The 21,950-nt window shown below is 45.8% G+C and overlaps 1 protein-coding gene across 1 annotated transcript in view; it reads left to right on the top strand.

Annotated features, from left to right (window-relative positions):
- The window catches only part of LOC139284293 (tetratricopeptide repeat protein 28-like), a 154,636-nt gene extending 132,686 nt beyond the window's left edge, over positions 1-21,950 (top strand). The window contains exons 9-25 of the mRNA XM_070904515.1: positions 160-683; positions 5,469-5,578; positions 8,401-8,530; positions 8,643-8,861; positions 10,734-10,893; positions 12,642-12,782; positions 15,558-15,702; positions 15,866-16,045; positions 16,235-16,779; positions 17,134-17,381; positions 17,484-17,608; positions 17,707-17,938; positions 18,165-18,241; positions 18,941-18,964; positions 19,840-19,969; positions 20,059-20,166; positions 20,341-21,950. Coding sequence (XP_070760616.1) covers positions 160-683; positions 5,469-5,578; positions 8,401-8,530; positions 8,643-8,861; positions 10,734-10,893; positions 12,642-12,782; positions 15,558-15,702; positions 15,866-16,045; positions 16,235-16,779; positions 17,134-17,381; positions 17,484-17,608; positions 17,707-17,938; positions 18,165-18,241; positions 18,941-18,964; positions 19,840-19,969; positions 20,059-20,166; positions 20,341-21,950 — 4,708 coding nt within the window. The remainder of the gene's footprint in view (positions 1-159; positions 684-5,468; positions 5,579-8,400; positions 8,531-8,642; positions 8,862-10,733; positions 10,894-12,641; positions 12,783-15,557; positions 15,703-15,865; positions 16,046-16,234; positions 16,780-17,133; positions 17,382-17,483; positions 17,609-17,706; positions 17,939-18,164; positions 18,242-18,940; positions 18,965-19,839; positions 19,970-20,058; positions 20,167-20,340) is intronic.

Raw genomic sequence — 21,950 nt, 5'->3', positions numbered from 1 at the left:
AATAAACAGAGAGATAGATTTATTTTGACGTCAGTATTTGTTCAGAAGATGCCAATGACAGATTTTCTTTTGGGTTGTCTTGTTGGTTTGTTATCTCACATATCTCACTCCTAATCTGCTTCGCTCTGACGCTCATTGGATTTCTGTCTTTTCCTGCAGGGCTATGGGAAACCTACAGCAGTCGCTGGTGTGTTTTGAGAAGCGGTTAGTAGTGGCTCATGAGCTGGGGGAGTGTGGAGGTAAGGCGCAGGCCTACGGTGAACTGGGCGCACTGCACAGCCAGCTGGGCAATTACGAGCAGGCTATCTCCTGTCTAGAGCGTCAGCTGGCCATTGCCCGTGACACCCAGGACAGACTACTGGAGGGTGATGCCAGCTGCGGTTTGGGTGCCGTATATCAAGCTATGGGAGAGTACGAGACAGCCCTGCGGTGCCACCAAAGTGACCTGGAGATTGCAGAGGAAGCGAGCAGCCCCACACGCCAGGCCCGCGCGTACGGGAACTTGGGCCTTACATACGAGTCACTTGGAAACTACGAGCGGGCAGTCGTGTTCCAGGAACAGCACCTGAGCGTGGCGGCTCAGACTAATGACTTGGCTGCCAAGACGCTGGCCTATGGAAGCCTGGGGAGAACACACCACGCACTGCAAAACTACTCACAGGCTGTCATGTACCTGCAGGAAGGTGAGTGAGTCAGGGGGAACAGGAGAGAGGATTGCCTTTGTTGCCTGAGCTGATAGGCTTAGAGTTTGTGAATTCATGAATATGAAATTCAGAGCCTATTTGTTGCTAAGCCTTTGCCACATTTTTATTAGGCTGGGTGTGTGTGTGTGTGTGTGTGTGTGTGTGTGTGTGTGTGTGTTTGGGCTTTTGTGCTTATGTGTTATAAGTGCACAGGGGGATTTTGTGTGCGCATTATGCGTCTGTGTTGGCTTCTGTGCTGTAAAGGTATACCAGCATTTGTGTGTGTACGTCAGCGCAAACCTATCAGGACGCACGCCAAGGCATTTTTCCTGTTTACTGCTAGCTGTTCTTCACACCTCTATATCTACTTTTCTCAGAGGGTTCTTTGCAGTGAGCTGCCAAAGGATCTTTTCACACAGTGGCTGACAGACGCCTGCCTCTCACGCTTCATTGTCCCCTACAGATTATGGTGAAATAAAAACCTGCAGCTTGGCCCCTCAGAAAATTCATTATGTCAGTGACAGTGCGGGAAGCGTTTGTCACAGAGGATGTGATAAGTGGAAGCATCCATGGATGTGAGCTGAATGTCCACGCCACCAGCCTCGCCCGTGCCCATTGACAGACCTCATGCTCAGGCACACCCACCGTGTTACGACCCAAACTCTGTTTGAATCCAAGGAAATTGCAGCGTGTGGAAGAGGACAGTTGTATATTTCAACCTGCAGGGAGTGAATGCAAAGGAATAGGAATACATCTCCTCTATCTCTCCTCTTCCTCGTCCGCTTTATTAGAGTTAGCCGGGCCTGCAATGACCCATACACCCTCAGCAGGCCTGCTTGTTGAGCTTTAATGGAAACAAAGGCGACAGGCCATTCTGTCTCCACCCTGTCCTCCTGTTGTCCCCCTCACTGTCCTTGTATTGTTCCTCGGTCTGGCTGTGAAAAAGAACAGTGCCTTCACTATTCTTGACAGCCAATTATTTCTGGCCAACCTACCCAGACCGAAAAGTTGGCAAGGTTTTTTTCCTTTCAGTTTTTCTTTTTTTTTTTTTACTCCTACTGCTAGTTTTTTTTTTATTCTTCATGCTGCACTGCTTGTTTTTTTGTTTTTGTTTACTGAAAAAGATTAATTGGAAGGAGGGATAGAAAGGCAGCTCCAAACTAGTACAGATACTGTTGACAACATGTGACCTCCAAATCAGCGCATGTGTATTTATATGTATATATGTATGTGTGTGTGTGTGTCTGATGGTTCTCTGATTCTGTGCTGTAATGCAAAATAATAGGGCTACAGTGGAAGACGCACAAAGATACCAATTAACTGCTGATAGGCAGACATATTTTCTGTCACTTCAAGTGTTCACACTTCTCCTCCTGTAATTTTACATTAAAGGACATTGCACATCGCTGTCTCAATCTGAAACAAAAGAGGCATTTCACACCAAGATGCGCTTTTCAACTATTAACACAACAGTGTCATTAAATCAATGCCGTCATTGTAGCGACTAATGGAGGTATTACAGTTTCTCCACGCTTCGTTTATGGAACAACAACTAATGGAATAACAATAGGTAGAAATGTACTTGAAAAAGTAGGCGGTACATTGATTTCAGCAGATTTCAAATTCAAAAACAGAAGTGGAATATGCAGTTTAAAAACCCTTATGGAGGAAATCCAATAGAATTGTTGTAAAATGTAGAATTTCTATCATTTGTATATGAACAGACCATTTATTGTATCTTAGCTTACATCTTTATTGCTGCTTTCATATGGATTTCAGACAAGATTATTATGTTTTGTATGTGAAAAACAAAACATATGTGGGATGATAAACAATAACTATACAAAGCACACCAGTATAGTATAAGCATAAGATTGTATGAAATCTGTATTATCTGTAAGAAAGGGGCTTTGATCATGTGTAAGACAAACTAGACAAACATTGTAGCTTCATATACAGAGCATATAAATTATGCACTTTATAACATATATGATTTTATTCAGTGTTATACATTTTTTATTTTTTAAACATTATGATAGAACTGACTCAGGAATTCTAATAAGACATTTTCAAGTTGGTAGGCCTTTGAACAGCTTGTCAGGAGGCATATAAAACTAAATGCAGTTGGATGATAAGTATCTCAGTGTGAAATGTCTGGACCTTTCATCATCATATGTAGACCCCTCACAGTTTTCCGAGTTGCTATTTTTATGCTATAAATCTTGAATGTTGGCTGCTGTTAAAGTGTCAGTAGGGGTTTGACTGGTCGCATAGTGAGCTACTGATATACTTGTTTTCAACTGTTGTAGATCTTTGTGGCTATTTTACTTCTCTATTTTTATCAACTTTTTAGGCTCAGAACAGACATAATCTTTCATCTCAACATGTATATTAGTGGTTAACATCTGAAAATCAGAAAAAAACGAATTAGCTTTCCTAGCTTTTCATTATCTCATAAATTATTGAGCAAGTGTTTAGTTCTTAACAAATGTCAACACTGTTTAAGTACCAGCGTGCATAATTGTAGACATTTGTTTATGTAGGATGATTTTGGTGTGGGTATCACAATCCCCATCATCATCAGTATTTTGACTATATTCCAGAGGTCTGTGCAAGATGTTTTTACACAGAATTGGAAGGTTTGGGTGTTAACTTCATAGTGGAGAAGAGACAGCAGTGAGAGTTCGTATCATGAAAACATCTTTTCCTTCAAGAATTGTTTATGGTACACTTACTGTATATGACACACTGTTCTTTTCCACATGTGGCCATGACCAAAGGGGTTCTGTGTTGCCGTGTGTCATGAGTGCGCATGTGCTGGGGTATTTTGTTTTGCGGCACAACCGTTGCCGTTCTGCAGTGCATGAGATTTCGTGCCCTCGTTTCAGCGCACGTGTATGTGGTGTCTGCACGTAAAGCTTGTGTCTGAAGCCAGAGGTGCGTGGGCCTCAGGGGCTGCAGAGAATCTCTCACCCAGCTGTCAAGCAGCCTTTAAAGTGTTCTCTAGTTGCTCTTCAGGGTGCAGCCAGCCACGGCCACATCCTCATGTCAGCCGCTGCTACGTGACTGTGCCTGCGGGGCGCACCAAAGGCACGCACGGTGACAGTGACAGACACTGAATGATACAGAGCGGGAGAACAGAGGGAATGAGAGAGTTAGGGAGAGAAGGAGGGATGGAGGGAAAGAAAGAGAATAGCAGGCGGGCGGAGGGGAAAGACAGAGATCGGCATGAGTCATAATTCACGTGTATTATTTCACTGTCAACTGGAGAATAAAGAAAACATAGAGTTGGTTGACATTCAGGCTTGATCATAAAGAACTATCACAGAGCAGCTCAGAGAAAGAAAGGTTTTGTGTGTGTGTGTGTGTGTGTGTGTGTGTGTATGTGTGTGTGCGTGCAGATGAAAGGCTCTGAGCTGGAGTTGAGATGAGTGAGGGGTGAGGCTGTCAGAGAATGAAAAGGATAATTTAGATCTGTTTCCTCTCTCTTGCTCCAGCGCCTAATGAGCCCTAAGCATTGCAGAGTCCCCGCAAGCACTACTACCACAGTCAAGATGAAACAGGTAGAGAGAGCAGAGGGGGGCCAGAGACACAGGCACAGAGATGAGAAAATGAATACGGGAGGTAGAGGGAGAGAGGAACACAGCAGATGCATGGGGGAAGAGGGCAGGCAGGCAGACAGAGGGAGGGTGTGTGGAAAGATAAGGCGAGAGGAGAGACTGTTGCAGGCTTCAAAGGCTGCCGGCTAGCGTGGCCATGGAGGAGCCATGAAGTCTATGGTTGCGTGGTGTGCTGGGTCTTGCGGAATAGGCTGGCTGTTTCGGGTCACGCTCTCTGTTCTTGGCTTATCTGGTCCAGCCACAGACTGTTTTTTCCAGGAATGCCGAGAAAAGCAGACTCGGACGAGGGTGGCTTGGCCCATTTTCTCCTCTCTTTGACCAAAAGCATGTTTAGACCCCTCCGTCACACAAGCGAGTGGAGAGAATAGACAAATACGGAACCGGTGTTCAGTGAGACTGTGCATGAGCAATAGCCTATTGCAAATTGCGGACTGCTTGCTGTGCATTTAACACCTCGTGGGTGATATGTGGCCGAGCAGCTGACGTTTTTTTTTTTTCATCATTGTCCTCTGTGGAGTGGCATTTTCATCTCAGTAATTGGGCAGAACCAAGTACTCGGCAGGCAGACTGAGGACACATGCAAAGATGTGACAAACGCCTCACTGCTTGAGGGATTGGAAGTGAAAAACAAACTGCGCTCTCGCCAGGTGATGCGACACAGGCACACTTACTGAACATACGCGCTTAGATACACACACACACATGCGCACGCACATTCAAACCTCCCCTGGCCTGCTCTGAAAGTCTCTCAAACACAAAATCACAAAGTAGACTGCGCTGTGAGTTTGCATACAGTCTATTATTAGCTCATCAATGTGTTTGTAGGAGTCCTCATGATATTGTGTGGCTTCTTTCACGCAAGCATTAAGCGCGTGTTTGTGTTTGCTCAGCCAGTCGATCTTCAGCATTGATTACTATGCAGTCCGATTAGTGCTCTAACAGCCTCCCTCTATGGCAGAAGTGTGTGTGTGTGTCTGTTTTAGTCCCACTGTGAGCAGTATCTTACAACTGAGGCCAAATATCCAAACCTGTTCGCTGTCAGAACATCAGTACCACGCTATGCTTACATCTGTTACTCTGAAAGATACCTAAGAGTGTGCCTGCTCTGAATAATTTTTACTCTCCTCTCCCTCTCATCTGCTCCCGTTTCCTCCACTTCTGACAGGCCTGCGGCTTGCAGAGCAGCTGGCTCGGCGTGAGGACGAGGCGAAGATCCGCCATCGTCTGGGGCTCTCTCTGTGGGCCAGTGGGAATCTGGAGGAGGCCCAACATCAGGTAAAGTATCTCCTGTTCCTTCCTCTTCTGGCCTCGACTCACCTTGACTCAGTTCTCCTCTCCTCTCCTCCGTCTGGACTCTCTTGTAGTTAAAACTGACCTCTAATAAGCACACATCTGTTGGTCGGCAAAGATCACAAATGAGACATGGAGTCTATATATATATATATATATATATATTTACGTTTTCAGCCATACCCTTATGGTGAAAGAAAGAGCTCAGAGGAGGAGAGGAGGTGGCTATAGAGCTTGAACACGGCTGCTAGCAATATGCTGGGGAGTCTGTTGAGCTGGTAAATGCTGTCATATCAGCAGACAGGCGACAGATGACTGAAGATTTTTCATATCTATGTGCATGGTCTCAGGAGTACGAAGCCTCTGCATCACACGCACACTCAGTCCTCTTCAGCCCACTGCCCACCTGGCAAGCATGGAATATCCCCTTAACATCTCTCTTTACAGTCTGTCCACACACCACAGCTCAAGCTTTTCTTAGCTTGTGTATCCACGTACAAGTCTGTGAACAGTCAGCCAACAGCAGTGGCTGTCACGTGTGTCTGCAGGGATGTTATTCAGCTGCTTTCATTTTCAAAATCTAGTCCAAAACATTTCTGTTATGATACGCGCACACTTCGTACATCTATGTGACCCAGATAGCTTTGTTTTTCTGTCCTGCATCGTACTTTTCAGAAAGTAACTTTGTCTGTTTGCAATTATCTGTAACAAGAGTTGGGAAAGAAAGACTGAACCAAGGTGGTGACTAGAGCAGAGGCTCATGAGTCATATTGAGGAATTTGTGTTCAATTAAAGCTAAATATTATTCTAACAAGCCAATGCAACATATTTTCCGCTGCATGTTTGCTTTCCAGTTTAACGCTTGACCTTGTGACCTTAGTAGTGCATTTTAACATTGTGTTGTCCTTGTTGCAACTTACAGAGATCCAGTGCTTTGCCCACATACACCACAGCAATGTTTGGTGTTTTTCCCCCTATGTCAGCTTGTAGCCCCCAGGGTGAATTGGACACTTGTCCTCAGAACATAGATCAAATGGTTATTCATGAGCTGGCCTGTTAGATGACCTTGGTAAATACCCTGACCCACTTCTTTTGGCTTGTATTGAAATTCATACAGCATCCATAGGTGTGGAATGAGTACTTGACCTCATGTTCCTTATTCTTTATATGTTTAAGCCTGATTGTAGTTGAACACCCTTGCTGCGATCCCGGTGTTCACCGTGACACACAGATTGACGTGTCCTGATTTTTATCTGCTGTTTGAGCAGCGCATGCTCCCTCTGAGAAGCGCTCACATTCATAGCTAAGGAGAGCATGAATCAATAAATTCATGTTTACTTAAATATCAGTGGTCTATTGTAGATTTTTTTCCCCCTCTGATATCATCTGTCACAGAGGATGAAAGTTCCCCAGGGACGTTATATTACAAAAATCATTTGAGGTGTGTGTGTGTGTATCAAGCTCCGCTCACGTTACCGATTCAGCGTGACATTGACATTCACTTAACATGTCAGATAAAAGCCATGTTAGTGTCAGTGACGGTAAAACATGAGTGCTATCTGAATGCATAGCAGCTGAAGAATGTGGCAGATTTTTACCTGCACCACAGCCAAGCGAGTCACTGCGGACGCAGCACATTTGGGATTGTTTCCCTTTCATGTGTGCCAGGAGGGGTCAGGCCAGAGGAAAGGCACTGTGAGAAATTAGTTTCACTCTTAAAGGGATGTCTGCAAGCCTAACAGATTCAACTAGCACTGCAGCAATCCACCCATGGCCCTATCGGCAATATCAGCGTGACTAGCAGCTCCGTCTCCTTGCACTAATGCACCAGAGCTCACAGATTCTCTGCTGATCTCTACTCTCCCTCTGCACTCCCTCTGACACACTTTTCATGACCTTGGGATATGCCTGACGAGCTACAGTGTATGCATATATGTGTGCTCACGCGAAACGCACACGCCTTTTCCCTCTTTCTTTCTCTTACCAAACCCACAGTGCTGATGGAATCCTTTTCATCCACACCAACCTTTTCTCCGCTGCAGCTCTTTGTCTTGTATGAACTATGGTCAAGCAGTGTGAGCAGAGTGCTTTACCCTCTCTGCTGGCCCCTGGACTCCTGGAGAGTGGCTCTATAGCAGCCCCAGTCATCCTACAGGGTTGCCATAGGCGCAGAAATAGGAAATCAATAAAAGCTCCCATGAATCAGCACTCCTGGCTAGCTCCACTTGGCCAATGTGCAACACTGCTTGCCGCCCCACTTCTCCATTGTCTGTCTCCCTCTCCAATGTCTGGCACTGAATAGAAAGGTCCAATAACACAGACAGGCCTATTGAGTTCGCCAAGCATTTATTTCCTCGGACGCTGTCTGTCCAAGATGCCCAGGTAATGGTTTAGCTTCTGATTGCCCTTTCCCATGTCCAGGCAAATAAGAGCTAAAGAGAGGTTTACTTGTGTTGGACGGTGATTCATCAGGCTACATTACAGTACTTTGCTCTGTTAAGAGAGAAGCAGCAGGTCTCATCGGTGATGACCAGTGAGGTGGGATGCTACCATCTAGTGGCCACAATCATTCTCCTTCTTCAAAAGTCTAATCAGACGTGCATATGATTTGGTGGACGTTTTCATCCAAAGTGTCTTACTGTATCCTGACTGCTTACACTTTAACATGGGTTACCTCAGTAGGAATCAAACTTGTAAGAAAAGAAAAGTGATGCTTCACCTATTGAGTTACATAGGACCACCCCCGAAGCCACGCGTGATGTTATAGTTTTACTTGAAAGTATCTGACTGTTGTTGTTTATCCTCAGCTCTACCGAGCATCTGCACTGTTTGAGACCATCCGCCATGAAGCCCAGCACAGCACAGACTACAAACTCTCCCTGTTTGACCTGCAAACCTCCTGCTACCAGGCACTCCAAAGGGTCCTTGTCAGCCTAGGTATGCCCATAGACACTTCTCATATCCTCACTACTTCATGCTGTCAGGTTCCAATTTGTTTAGGTTTTAGCATTTAGCATTAGCATTCAGCACTGACCTCTGATTACCGCAGGCCACCATGATGAGGCTCTGGCAGTGGCAGAGCGGGGTCGCACACGAGCCTTTGCTGACCTCTTGGTGGAGAGGCAGACAGGCCAGCAGGAGTCAGACCCCTACACCCCAGTAACAGTGGAGCACATCTTGGACACCGTCAACAGCCAGAGGGCCTTGGTGCTTTATTTCTCCATGGCCGCTGGTTACCTGTACAGCTGGCTGCTGGCTCCAGGAGCAGGTAAGGACTGACTCTCTGCCTGCTCAGATTAACCCCCAAAAAATGTTTTAATGGGGTGCTGAAACCCATTGTGTCTGTCTTCTTGTTATTGTTTTCTGCCTTAAAACATTGTCTCCATTGTCAGAGACCATATGTGCTTTGGCCAATAACTCCTGAACCTACTTATTTTTCTCACAGTCCTTTGTTTATCACATGTAAGCCACAGACCTTCTGCAATTTTCAATTTAATGCAAAACATTACATTTTTCCATTCAAGTTGTTCTATTTCCTGTGAAATATTGCACACAGCATATATACATATCCTACATAGTCAAACGCAAAATGAACACAATAGTTCCTTGATGAACACTGAATACTAAAGATCTCAGAGCTCAGATCTTTTCTGTCTGTATTGAAGCAGCTTTCTTGTACATAGTGTAAAGCTGTAACAACTACACAGGTGAAAGAACATACACAAAAATAAACACACACACTTGCTTGTTCAAATCAAAGTGGATAAAAGGTCTCGAGGCTGTAGCTTGTTTTCTGCTGCAGGGCTAAGAAGGCCAGCTTTAACACCAAGCGGCAGTGCCACCTGCCACTCTGCTGTTAGGATTTGCCCCCTGCTTCGCCTCACACCCCAGAAGGCATCTGCCAATGAACCAATGCTAATTGAAAGTGACACAGCCAAACAACATCGGCAACATCTTGGCACACGACAACAGGAAAACACTTAACTGTTGCACCAAGTCATCATTTCTCTGACTCTTTTCATCCTGTCTCCTTTGTTTTTTGTTTCTGTCTTTGCTATTCTTTTTGTTTTTCTTGAGATGTTGCTGTACTTTTGCACTTCTTTGTGTACTTCTCCGTTTCTGTCTCTTTTGTTGACACACTGAGCAACACCACCACAGGCAAAGGGATTAAGATGCAGCTTGTTTATGTGACTCGTGAAATTCCAGTTTCACAAAGAGAATAGGCAAAGCTGCGGGTGAACTGCAGTGCATGCCGTACGACTCCTGTGGCTGCCGTACTGTTAGTTGTTCTTTGGCTCTCTCCTGCTCTCTGCTGCAAAGAGAGGAAATGAGAGCCGTGACCCATGTCCCATGCCACCAAGCCCGAACATTTGATCAAATCCAGCTCCCAGGCAACCAGATGAACTTGACCCCCCAGCACTAGTCATACGGAGGGGAGGAACACTACAGGGACCAGTGGAGATCTTCAAAGCACTGAATATTGCCCCAGGCTAAGAGGGAGCCACTTGCTCACTAATCGCCTGTCTGTCACTTCCTGGCATTCCCTGGCATCCAGCTGGCACACAAACATGGCCTGCTCTAAAGAGTCTGCTGTCAGTTAAAGGGCTACTAAGGTCCTAATTACTTCAGTAGTGTAAATTCTGTGACATTTTAGAGACCTGAATGTTCACACACATAAACACTGATATGCATATATTGTCCATTCAAATGCATTTAATACAAAACATACATGCAAGCACATGCAGTTAACCAGCACTGACACACCCACAGACTCTCACACACAAGCAGCCTGTACTCCATCTCCCAGTGTGCTCTTCCCCGCCCCCCTCTGATGTTCCTGCTTGAAACTCAGCTGAGCTCTCATGGCGGGCAGCAGATGGCACAGGCAGCCTACTCTTATCTTTTATTGAACATTATTTGTTTTATTCATTTTGCTCCACAGATGCACGACTGCACGTGGCTTCACTCACAGCTTTCACTTGAAACGATCCAATATTCTTTCGTATTGCGAACGAGTAATACAAACGTATTAGACAAACAGGAATGGAGAATAGTTCCATTTATTTTATGTTATTAAACTTTCACTTCATGAGCGCCTGAAAGCGGCCAGTCATGTTTGCCCTCCCTTCTCTCTCCACAGGCATCCTGAAGTTTCATGAGGTGTACCTGGGCGAGGGCGTATCAGAAGGAGGGTCAGAGTTCCAGGAGGGAGGCAGCGGTGGGGTGATCTGCGGCTCCTCGTTGGAGCAGCACATTGCCAGTGCCCGTGAGGCTCTGGGAGTGGAGTCTTATTACAGCAGGTGAGATGAGTCTACAGCTGCCACAATGAAATGTCAATTATTTTTTGTGTTTGTTAGCTTATTATAACAAGCTTTTCAATTTTTTTGTACTTTTTTGGTGTTCAGTTCTAACAGGCCCCATGTCTTTTCCTATTACTCCATGCTTGCCTCCATTATGGTCAAATCACAGTCTGATTAACAAGTGCTCTTTGGAAAGCCCTTGTTAACCAATCATTAAAAAGAAGAATAAAAACAACACATTGATGACATATCATCAAAAATGTAGCCCAAATGAAAAAAACAAAGATTAACACTTTTATCCCTAGAGGTAGTTGAAGAAGGGTTATTTTATCATTCAGAAAGTGTGTGTCTGTGTAAAAGAGTGCTCTTCTGCCCCATTGCACCCTGTGATGACAGGCCTCCACTACCTTCCTAAAGTACTCCACTCTCTCCCCAGTGGGAATAAATGAGACGGAATAATGGCTCTTTGTATAGCCAGATTGTTGAACCCACCTAACAAACAATGAACCTGACAAGTAAAGGAAGAGAGAATGGGATTTACTGATGGTGTAAGGAAGAATGGGAAAATGGTGAAGATGCAGGGGTAAAATCAATGGCGTAAAAGTCAGAAAAACAGAGGCTGGTGGTTAAAGGCCAGACAGCAACAGGGGATGTAGCCAGAGGGACTCTGCAGGAGGAGATGGAAAATGTGACAAGATATATTGACAGCTAAAATCGGCCATTGACATTAGTGGGTCTCCACCGTGGTTAACGTTAGCATCGTTTCTCTAGTTGGTGTTTGATCCATAGTGCCCAGCTGGTCCGCCCAGTGCCATCCTCCACCACCCTAGCAGCCTGGCCCTCCTGCCCCATTACCAGCTCATTTACTACTCCAATGGGAAGCTGCACACACGCCACTGCGCCTGGATGGGCACAATATGGCACCACTTACCAGCCCATTCATTCTCCAGAGTGGAGAGAAAGGGAGGCAGCCCTCTGAAATGAGTGGAGAGGGAAAATGAATGTGATGGAGAAGAATAGGGACAGCATATGTGTGTGAAACAAAGGATGATATAGAGAGGGGAGGATGCAGCCTTCGTTGCAGTAGAAATCTAAGTATTAGCCTTTGGATTATATATACTATCATCTTTTAAAACGGCTTTATATTCTGCATCCATCATTTCTTCAGTCCACATAGGTCTGTTAGTATGTGCACCCAAGGAGAATGAATCTCAAATGCGACACATACTGCAAGGATTTCCAAAAAAATGGTGGTGGTGGTGGTGGTAGTGGGAGCATAAGATGATGAGCGATCCCATGGTGTTCACACTCTACTACTTTAAGAGCAAGAAGCTGACATAAGAGTTACATGATATGGGCGCATCAGAGGAGAGGTTCAGGCATGAAGAGAGAGATGTGGGAGAGTGGTGGCGAGGTAGTGATTGTGGGGTGGGGGTGGTTGACTCCCCACTGACTGGATCAGCATCACCAGCATTATAATGAAAGGATTTAACTCTGCTTACCATCAGGGTGTTGGACCAAGCCTGGGAAATTAGGCCAAGTGTGTGTGGGTTGAACAGTGTGTGTTTCGGGGGAAGATCGGGGGTGTGTGTAGTTGATTTATCCGCAGGGAAACAATGTAAGTCTGCGTATTGTCTACTTTGCTGAAGTGCTTTTTTCTTGGCAACATTTTGGAGGCTGTCAGTAGCTGATTTCATGTCTCTCACTCCATCTCTCTCTCTCTCTCTCTCTCTCTCTCTCTCTTTCAGAGGGTGTTCGAGCAGTGAGACAGAGAGCGAGGCAGGAGATTTGTTGGACCAACAATTTGAGGAGCTCAACAACAAGCTTAACTCAGTCACTGATCCAACAGGCTTCCTGCGCATGGTGTCCAGAAACAACCTGTTCAACAGGTAGGAGATTTGTGTAAATCACCTGGATGTTCCTGCACTCTTACTGAGAGATAGCCTTAATCAACAAGCGCTACTTAGACCCACTTTTCCACAAAAAAAAAAAAGATTAAAAATATCTGCCTGGGTAAGGAGATTCGCGGATATTGTGGCTCATTTGTGAAAGGAGTCTTTTCTCCATTGTTTGGCCAGCACAGAGGCAGCATGTGAATCCTCCTTATTAAATAGACTGAGTAGAGCCAAGCTGCTAAAGCCCTTATCAACTGCCTACTCTGATGGGGCCTTGTGTGTGTGTGTGTGTGCATACCAGACACAGACACCGATGTGGTTTTAAAATGTTTGCCCTGTTTGTGTTTGTTGTTCAGATTTATCACTGTGGATTTTTCAGTGAGTCTGCCAGAGGCTCGTTCAGAGTATTATTTAATACTACTATCCAAAGTATCATTTACATGGGGCTGATTGGTAATGTATACCAATAGAACGTGTGCATGTGTGTGCATATGCGTGTGTCTGGGTCATATTTCCCTGTCCTCGTCCACAGTTGAGCTGCTCTTTGATGGGAGGGTAATTCCAGCTTTAATTGAGTCTCGGTGCTCATTAAGCCCCTTTAATGGGCTGCCGGTAATAATCCGCTCATTCTTATGGGCCTCAAAAAACTCTGAATTCTAAAGCTCCTCATGCTTAGGAGCCTATCGTCTATTACAACGTTAAAGCAAAAGAAAATGAAGAAAACCTCATTGTCATTTCAAGTCATACATCTTGGGGTTTAATGTCAGATAATGCACATGTATGTGCTTTTCAAGGTCTCTCTTTGACTTCACTTCCCCCGATCATTTTCCCTCACATGTTAAGATTTAGGCTATTAGTGGTGTGAAGACTGGGCTATTTCTCATAATTAAGAGAAATTAGAAAAATACTAAAAACTCTAATTGAATGACATTTAAATCAAAGTAGGTACAAGAACAATATACGCATTAAAAGGTCTGTGCTTCTTGGTGTGATATCTTCATTTGGTATGATCATTGATTGCCCTATTTTAACGCTGAGATGTAATCTTCACCAGGGAGCTTGGAAGGATTACTATGAGAAGGTGATAATGAAAGTCTCCTCGTGTCTAATCCCCTCGGTGTGTAATTGAATACGTTTTTATGCACAGTGATAGCATAATGAGATTGTTTGAGCTTCTCGATGAACTTATCAGTAAAGAAGTCGTTAAAAACTGGTAGAACAGGACGCCTGCATCCAAAGAGCTGAGATGTAGCAGCAGAAGCAATCATTTATACCACAGCTAGAAATGAGATCAGTATAAAAAGCTGGTATAGAGGTTAACTGGTTTACCTTTGTATCACCTCACAGATCACACTTGAAAGTGTGTCTTTCAACTGCTGCCACTGAATGCAGTCTTCACCTTCAGCCTCACTGCTTTTAGTCTTTTCTTTTCGCTGTTTCCCCCTACACTTGACACTCACCTTCACTTGGCTTATCCCTGGCCTACTCTCTCATTCTTCCTGTCAGGCTAACAAACGATTGTTTGCTTTCCCATGGAAGCTGATGCCAAGGCCTGGGAGAGAGACAGAGTGTTGGGAGGCTGGAGGGAAGCCAGTGGCCTGGGGCTACCAGAAGGCCAGGATAGATGTCTGTTGGCTGGGGCCCGGAAGAAACTCTGGCTGGTGGAACAGATGGAGAGTAGTGACAAGTGTGGCCGTAAAGCTCGGCCCTGTGTGCCTACAGCACCAAAGGCTTCTAACCCCACTGCCACCATTAGTACAGTTCTCAGTATGTTGTGTGTCTCTGCCTGAGCAGGGTGCTGTCACACAGCAGACATGCCTCAAACACACAGGGCTGTTACCTTATTTCAGTACTCCAGTACTCTGGTCATTGGCAGTGCATTGAAGACACCCACTATATCATCTTTCGTCAACTGGAAGCTCTGACTTTTGATTTTATGTAGAGTAGGTCCCTGTAAAGATGGGATGAGCCCCTCACTCATCCCCCTCCGATGGTGATTCCGGCAAGCTTATCGCATTCAACGCTACTACTTCATGTTTCTGTAAGCTCCAGACTACCACAGTGCAATACTGCCATCTAGTGGACCTTTACGTATCGACATTCTCAGTGGTATTGCCTCATGTCATGTGAAATTATATATGTGCGTTTACAGAGCGATTACAGCACATCACAGTGGAGATCCAGTATGGCCTGCCTTCATCTGCGTCTAACACAGTGAGCCTTAGATCTGACACTGAGCATGTTAGAAAACTAAGGATGGGCCTCCATGATTGAGAGTGTTGGGTCACTCTCTTCTGCAGCAGCTTTGTACTTTTACCACACACAAACTCACAGAAACTACAGTGGCTGTGTTTGCATCTTGCTAGAGCCATATCTGATGTAACACTATGCGGCAAGCTAGACATGGACCTCGTCAGCCACATTCCCAGCACATCTGCAGAGCTCATTAATTGCAGCAGGATGGTTTGATGTTGAAGGACAGTTTGATACACAAGATACATTTTATACTCTTAGCACAGGCTATACTTTTTTTTTCTAATTGAGACTTTAATTATTATACAGTATTTTCAATTACAAACCTTCTGTTGGCCTTAAGGTTACAAAAGCAACCATAGTTTCTTAGGTTGAATTGTTGTCGATACACATAGTTTTGGCGCTTACTATAACTGCTTGATGTGGCTAAAACTGTCTTGGGTCTGCAGCATAAATGTAAGTTTGTATGAAGTACAAAACAGCATGAAAGCAGCATTATTTTGTGTTATGTTGCAGGAGTTGCCAGAGTATGACCAGCCTGTTCAGTAACACCATGTCACCTGCCAAAGATGGTAACTCTTCCCTGCCTCGTCGCTCCAGCAACCTTGGAAAGCCTCCACTCCGGGCACTTTATGATTTGCTCATCGCACCTATGGAGGGGGTGAGTACTACCTCTGTGGGTCACTGCCTGCCCGTTGATGTAGTTGTGTTGTAGAGAGATGAGAATAAGAGAATGCAATTGTGATAAATAGAAGTCAAAAGCACCACAAATTGAATGTTGTCCTGTATTTGTGTATTTTCATACTAATCCTTTTGTCTGACAGGGCTTGATGCACTCCAGTGGGCCTGTTGGCAGACACAGACAACTGGTGATGGTGCTGGAGGGAGAACTATACCTCATCCCCTTCGCCCTGCTAAAAGGAAGCTCTTCTAATGAATACCTATATGAGCGATTCAGCCTCATCGCTGTTCCCTCCATCCATGGCCTTGGATCCAGTGCAAAGGTTGAGCTTCTCATTCAGATGACTGAAAATTATATGACTGAAATATTGCCATACTTCTGTTTTAAAGTACTTGTTTTTTGCCACAGATTCTACTTTTTCAAGATACTATGGAGTCATCTTTGACATTTTACTGAACTACTGTTCTTAGATTGTAGAGCTACAGTGTAATCTTTGTTGTTGTGCTCCTAGACTCACTCCCGGCGCCCTGGACCAGCTCCATGTGGTGGTGTCTCAATGGCAGCAGTGGTGGGGAACCCTAGACTGCCCTCACCTGTGATGGACCGCTGGCTATGGGGACCCATGCCCTCTGCAGAGGAGGAGGCTCTTATGGTGGCTGAGCTGCTGGGCTGCCAACCCCTGGCTGGCACTGCTGCCACAAAGGAAAGGGTGATGAGTGCCCTCACACAGGCCGAGTGTGCCCACTTTGCCACCCACATTTCCTGGAAATTGGCCGCTCTGGTGCTCACCCCAAACCCTGAGAGTGTGCCCGGTGGGGCAAGTGCTAGTGTGGGAGTGGGAACAGTGGGGAGAGGCGCAGGGGGAAGGAGAGGCAGCAGTGGTCGAGGTAGGAAGGGCTCCATCGGAAGCGGCTACACCATCCCAGAGTCTCTCCACATGCAGGATGACAGCAGCGACGTGGAAAGCATCTGTGACAGTCCGCCCCTCCAGGAGTTCCTGCTCACAGCTGCAGATATATTGGACCTGAGGTTGCCTGTCAAGCTGGTGGTTCTGGGGTAGGTTGGCTGGTTAAGGGGAACACATTTAAATAGTGGTCTCTATGTTGATTTTGGTTCCAATATTTTATTTTTCAAAGTTGTAAGATTAAGTAATAATTAGGTTCATAATTAGGTTATTTTAAAACTAGGATCAAATTTATCACACTGTAGATGTGGATTCAGGATTAATTTGCAGACACGAAAGGCATTATATACAGTCCAGTACAAAGAGAAAATGTAGTGTAACTGATGAGAATGGGATAGCATAGCCTAGAAAGGCAATAAAAGCAAATAATGCTTGAAATGTTATGCTATAAAATATTTTATAGCTTCCTAATTCAATTATGCGCATGTGGGTCATTGTGGCTGCAGGTCGTACCAGGAGTCCAGCAGCAAAGTGACAGCAGACGGCGTCGTGGGATTGACAAGGGCCTTCCTGGCTGCTGGGGCTCAGTGTGCTCTCGTGTCCTTGTGGCCTGTCCCTGTCGCGGCCTCCAAAGTTTTTGTCCATGCCTTCTACACTGCGCTGCTTAATGGGACCAAGGCTAGTGCCGCACTGGCAGACGCCATGAAGACTGTCCAGAGCAGCAAGCAATACTCGCACCCCTCCAACTGGGCAGGTTAGAGATTATTATTCACTTATGTGTTCATTCTACATTCCCATAATAAAAAAGGATGACCTTGTAATGGAGTTCTTTTTTATTGCACTTTTTTCCGTCCAGGATACATGCTGATTGGCAATGATGTCAAGCTTAACAGCCCATCTTCCCTCATTGGCCAAGCTTTGGCAGAGATTCTGCAGTATCCAGATCGAGCGCGTGATGCTCTGAGAGTTTTACTTCACCTGGTGAGACATGGACACACACAAGGACTTACTTACTATACAAAATGTCACAACCGAGGACACACAAAAATACTGATGTGGCACTTTCCTGGTCCTTGCAGGTGGAGAAGTCTCTTCAGAGGATACAGAACGGCCAGCGCAACTCCATGTATACATCCCAGCAAAGTGTGGAGAACAAGGTGGGGGGTGTCCCTGGTTGGCAGGCCCTGTTGACAGCTGTGGGCTTCCGTCTTGACTCTGCAGGCACCGGTATCACTGCTGCCGTCTTCTTTCCTACTGCTGATCCAGGAGACAGGCTCCAGCAGTGCAGCACCACTTTACAATCACTACTGGGTATGCACCCAAGAGTTAAATAAGACTGAGAACCTGACCAGGGTTTTACTGATTTGGTGGTTGTGTATTTTATGTGTTTATGTTTTCCACATACAACATAGGCAGTTCTGTTTGTGTAACGTTTCATATCACTCCATACATCACCTGTTTAGTCATTAGTTTGGGGGTATAAAGAACGTGCCTTGTGTATGAATAATAAGGAACTTCCTTTGATCTCATCCCTCAGGTCTGCCGCCGCCAGCTCTCCAGGCTTTGTGCAAACTCATCACAGCTTCAGAAGCAGGAGAGCAGCTCATCAACCGGGTAGGCCCCCCCCCAGCTCTGAACAAATGCTTCTGGATTTTTAAATCTAATGCACCAGATAGAAACTTGTAATGGCTCAAAGGACAAATACCATTGCTATTATTTAGTGTTAAGAAGGCAGTCCCTCTCGCTTTCTCTGAAACCTTTACACGCCTTTGTACCATGAGGTTCTAGCAAGAAGAGAACATCAGGGATATATCATTGCATAACTTAGTTACGTCAGGACTGGATACACGCTAACGCACTGGCAACTCAAGCTACAGCTTAGTCTGAATTGAAATTCTGCATAGAAGCCTAACTAGCAGCCCCTCAAGTACAAAGTCTTAATTACAATCTGAGTCCTGTTCTCTTGCACCCAAGCTTGTGACACCAGAGAATTAATCTTACACAGCAGAGGTTTATCCCTGTTTACGTGTAACATGTGGCTATCACATGCTTACAGTGAAAGACTATCAGGGCAGTTGGTGATTAGCAGTTTTTCTTGCCTCGTACTGCTAATAATGGTCTCAACGCGCAGAGCATGAAATCTGCTCAACCTAATCTATGCTTCATCAAACTCTATAGTATATTAAACACTTCTGTTACCCGTTGCTGTTATCCTTCTTGTTGACTTGAACCCTTGTACCCTTTGTGAATGGCCTGTGTGCATGCAATTAAAAGCCTATTCTCTCTCCCCTCCCCCTAACGTGCGGTCTGAAGGCTGTTAAAAATATGGTGGCAATGGTAAGTGTGCCTTCACCTACCTGCACTCCATCCCATTCTACCCTGTTCCTCCACTTTCCACCTTCTGTCCTGCTAAACTTTCTCAAACACCGCATTAATGTGTAGAAGCTGCATGGCAATTTAATGATCAGTTTTGTTGTTTTCATGCTGTTTAGCATTTACATGCATAAAGTGTAGCTGAGCAAACACTCGCTGTGTTGTTTTGCTCATAATCTTTTCCATTGCTAGTTCCATTGCATCAGATCTTAGGGATTTCAAGTATTTAAGGATTTACAACCCTGGGTCATTACAGGTCAGAGGAATGTTTCAGGGTGGTAGTTGGGAGAAAGCTATGATGTAAAAACAAACCTCTCATAGTGGTGAAGAGTGAAGTGAGGAGAAGAGGCACGTTTCTTCTCTCTGCACAGTTACGTGAAGTTGACAAAGGTGTCTCTGTTCCAAGCCGAGTAATCCCCAAACAAAACAGGCAAGTGTGCTCCCAGGGCACCTGTAAACCCCCACAAAGCTGAAACTCTTTCAGCTCCGCTTCCATGCAGATGTTCTGTTGCCATGAGTACTCAAGCGTAGGACTCAAACAAGAAACAGTTTCATACCTACTCCATAAAATCTTTTTACAGTAGTTCCACAAGAAGTAGTTGCCATTATGTTAGCAACCTTAAGTAGATGAAAAGGAAATATTAATTGAGAGCAAGGGACTCTATACCTTTGCACTTGGAAGATTTCAGTTCTTGATAGAATAGAAATAGTTTGATCACACAATTTAATTTTGACCATTAATCACATCTGCAGTCGAATTCACTAGTTTATTGTGTTCTTGTACTCATTCCTAACCACTGCCTCTTTTCCCTATTTGTCTTCTCCCTCTTCTTCTCCAGCTTCACCAGGTGCTAGTCCAACTCCAGACAGGCGAGAAAGAACAGGATTTCTCCCTCATGCCCATTCAGGTGTCCATTAGTGTGCAGCTATGGAGACTGCCAGGATGCCATGAATTTCTGGCTGCTCTTGGTGAGTCAATTGTTACTTAAGAAACCTGTCGATCCACCTGTGGACGCGTTTTCACATTTAGAAGTTACAACTGTTGTGTGTGTGTGCAGGATTTGACTTATGTGAGGTCGGCCAAGAAGAAGTGGTGCTGAAGACTGGCAAGCTAGCCAACCGCCGCACCTTGCACTTTGCTCTCCAGTCTCTGCTGGCGCTGTTTGGTAAGTATACTTATTTGCTTATGTTCATTGTCCATCATTTTTGTTCATTCTGATATTTTCAGTTGCTGGAATGTGCGTTGGAATCATCCAGAATGTGAATGCAACATTTTTAGTGATGCTGTTGTTTTCATCAGGTGTCACATTTTTTTCTTTTCTGTTCTTCTCTTTCTTCAGACTCCACAGAACTGCCCAAGCGTCTGAGCCTGGACAGCTCATCTTCCCTTGAGTCTCTAGCTTCAGCCCAGTCTGTCTCCAACCCCCTGCCCATGGGGTACTCAACTCTTCCCTTCTCTCATGCTTGCCTGGACAATCAGGCATCAGATGCCATCTCTGTTTATAGCCTCAGCTCCGTAGCCTCCTCCATGAGCTTTGCTTCCAAGTCAGATTGTGATTTCCTCAGTCATCGGCAACGCGGTGGGGTCACAGCACACTACTCTGTCCACAAACACCCTCATGTTCCCCGTAGTCGCTCCTCTCCTCATGGGGCAGCTGCTGCAGTGGCAGGAGCCCGGGGGGACGAGGAGGAATATGAGGGTTTTTCCATCATCAGCAGCGAGCCACTGGGAAGTCACTGTGACTCTCTGCCTCTGCCACCAGGCCACAGCCAGCGGCACCACCGTGGAGGCAGGGGGGTTGTTGGTGGGTCCAACACAGGAGCAGGGAGAGGCTACACTGTATCAGTATCATCAAGGGGCAGTGTCAGCACCCCCACATCCCCTGTCAAAACATGCCTGGTGCCCAGTCCAAACTCACCATTCCAGAAGGTGGGTAAGGTGAGCAGCTCAGATACAGGTGAATCTGATCAGTCCAGTACCGAGACGGACAGTACTGTCAAGTCTCAGGAAGAAAAAACTGTCCCTCTGGATCCTCAGGAGCTGGCCCAGAAGATTCTGGAGGAGACTCAGAGCCATCTACGAGCTGTGGGTAGTCTTCAGCGGGCTGGGGCGGACGGGGGGACAGCTGGAGGAACCTCAGCTCGGAGCAGCGCCTTCCGCTCTTCTGAAACTAGCGCATTCAGCCGTCCTAACAGCAGTGCTAGTGGCCGAGCTCAATCTTCCCCGAGACCCAAACCTCCCTCTCGTTCCTCGTCACTGCAGAAGATAAGCTCTGGCTACAATAGTCCTGCAGTCTCAGAGTCTTCCCTCCCAAAGGAGGGCAGCCATCCTTCGCCCACTCTGGACAGCCATGCACAGTTCAAATTAAAGTACCCTAGCTCCCCATACAGTGGCCACATTTCTCGTTCCCCAAGTAATGTGTCTCCCAGTTCTGGTCACCAATCCCCGGCTGGTAGTGCTCCATCCCCTGCTCTGTCCTACTCGTCTACCGGCTCTGCCTGCTCTACATCGGCTGATGCCCCAGACTTGGACCGTCTAAGAAGAGGGGTCATTGATGAAAAAGTCCAAGCTATCCACAATCTGAAGACCTTTTGGGCTAATGCTGCAGCAGCCCAGCAACAGCAACATCTAGGTCCCGTCAGAGCCGTTCACAGCGCTTCTGGACCCCTTGCTTCTGCTAGTAGGGATGTACTGAGCCTTCTGAACCTCTCCCCACGTCGTTGCTCCCCAAATGATACCCAGGACAGCCTGGAGCTGCGGGAGCTGGGGCTGCAGTCACTAGACAGGGGCAGCAAGAACTCTTCCAATGGACACCACCCCAGAAAAATGGCCCCATCACCTACTATTTCCACAAGCAGTAGCCCTGGTGCTCGTTCTATCCGACTACCTGCTGGCAATGGATACAAGTTCCTGTCGCCTGGAAGATTTTTCCCTTCTTCCAAATGCTGA

This window comes from Enoplosus armatus, chromosome 4 (genome assembly GCF_043641665.1).
Source record: "Enoplosus armatus isolate fEnoArm2 chromosome 4, fEnoArm2.hap1, whole genome shotgun sequence".
Classification (NCBI taxonomy): domain Eukaryota; kingdom Metazoa; phylum Chordata; class Actinopteri; order Centrarchiformes; family Enoplosidae; genus Enoplosus; species Enoplosus armatus.
Note: the sequence above shows the minus strand (reverse complement) of the source record. Positions and strands in the feature narration are given on the sequence as shown.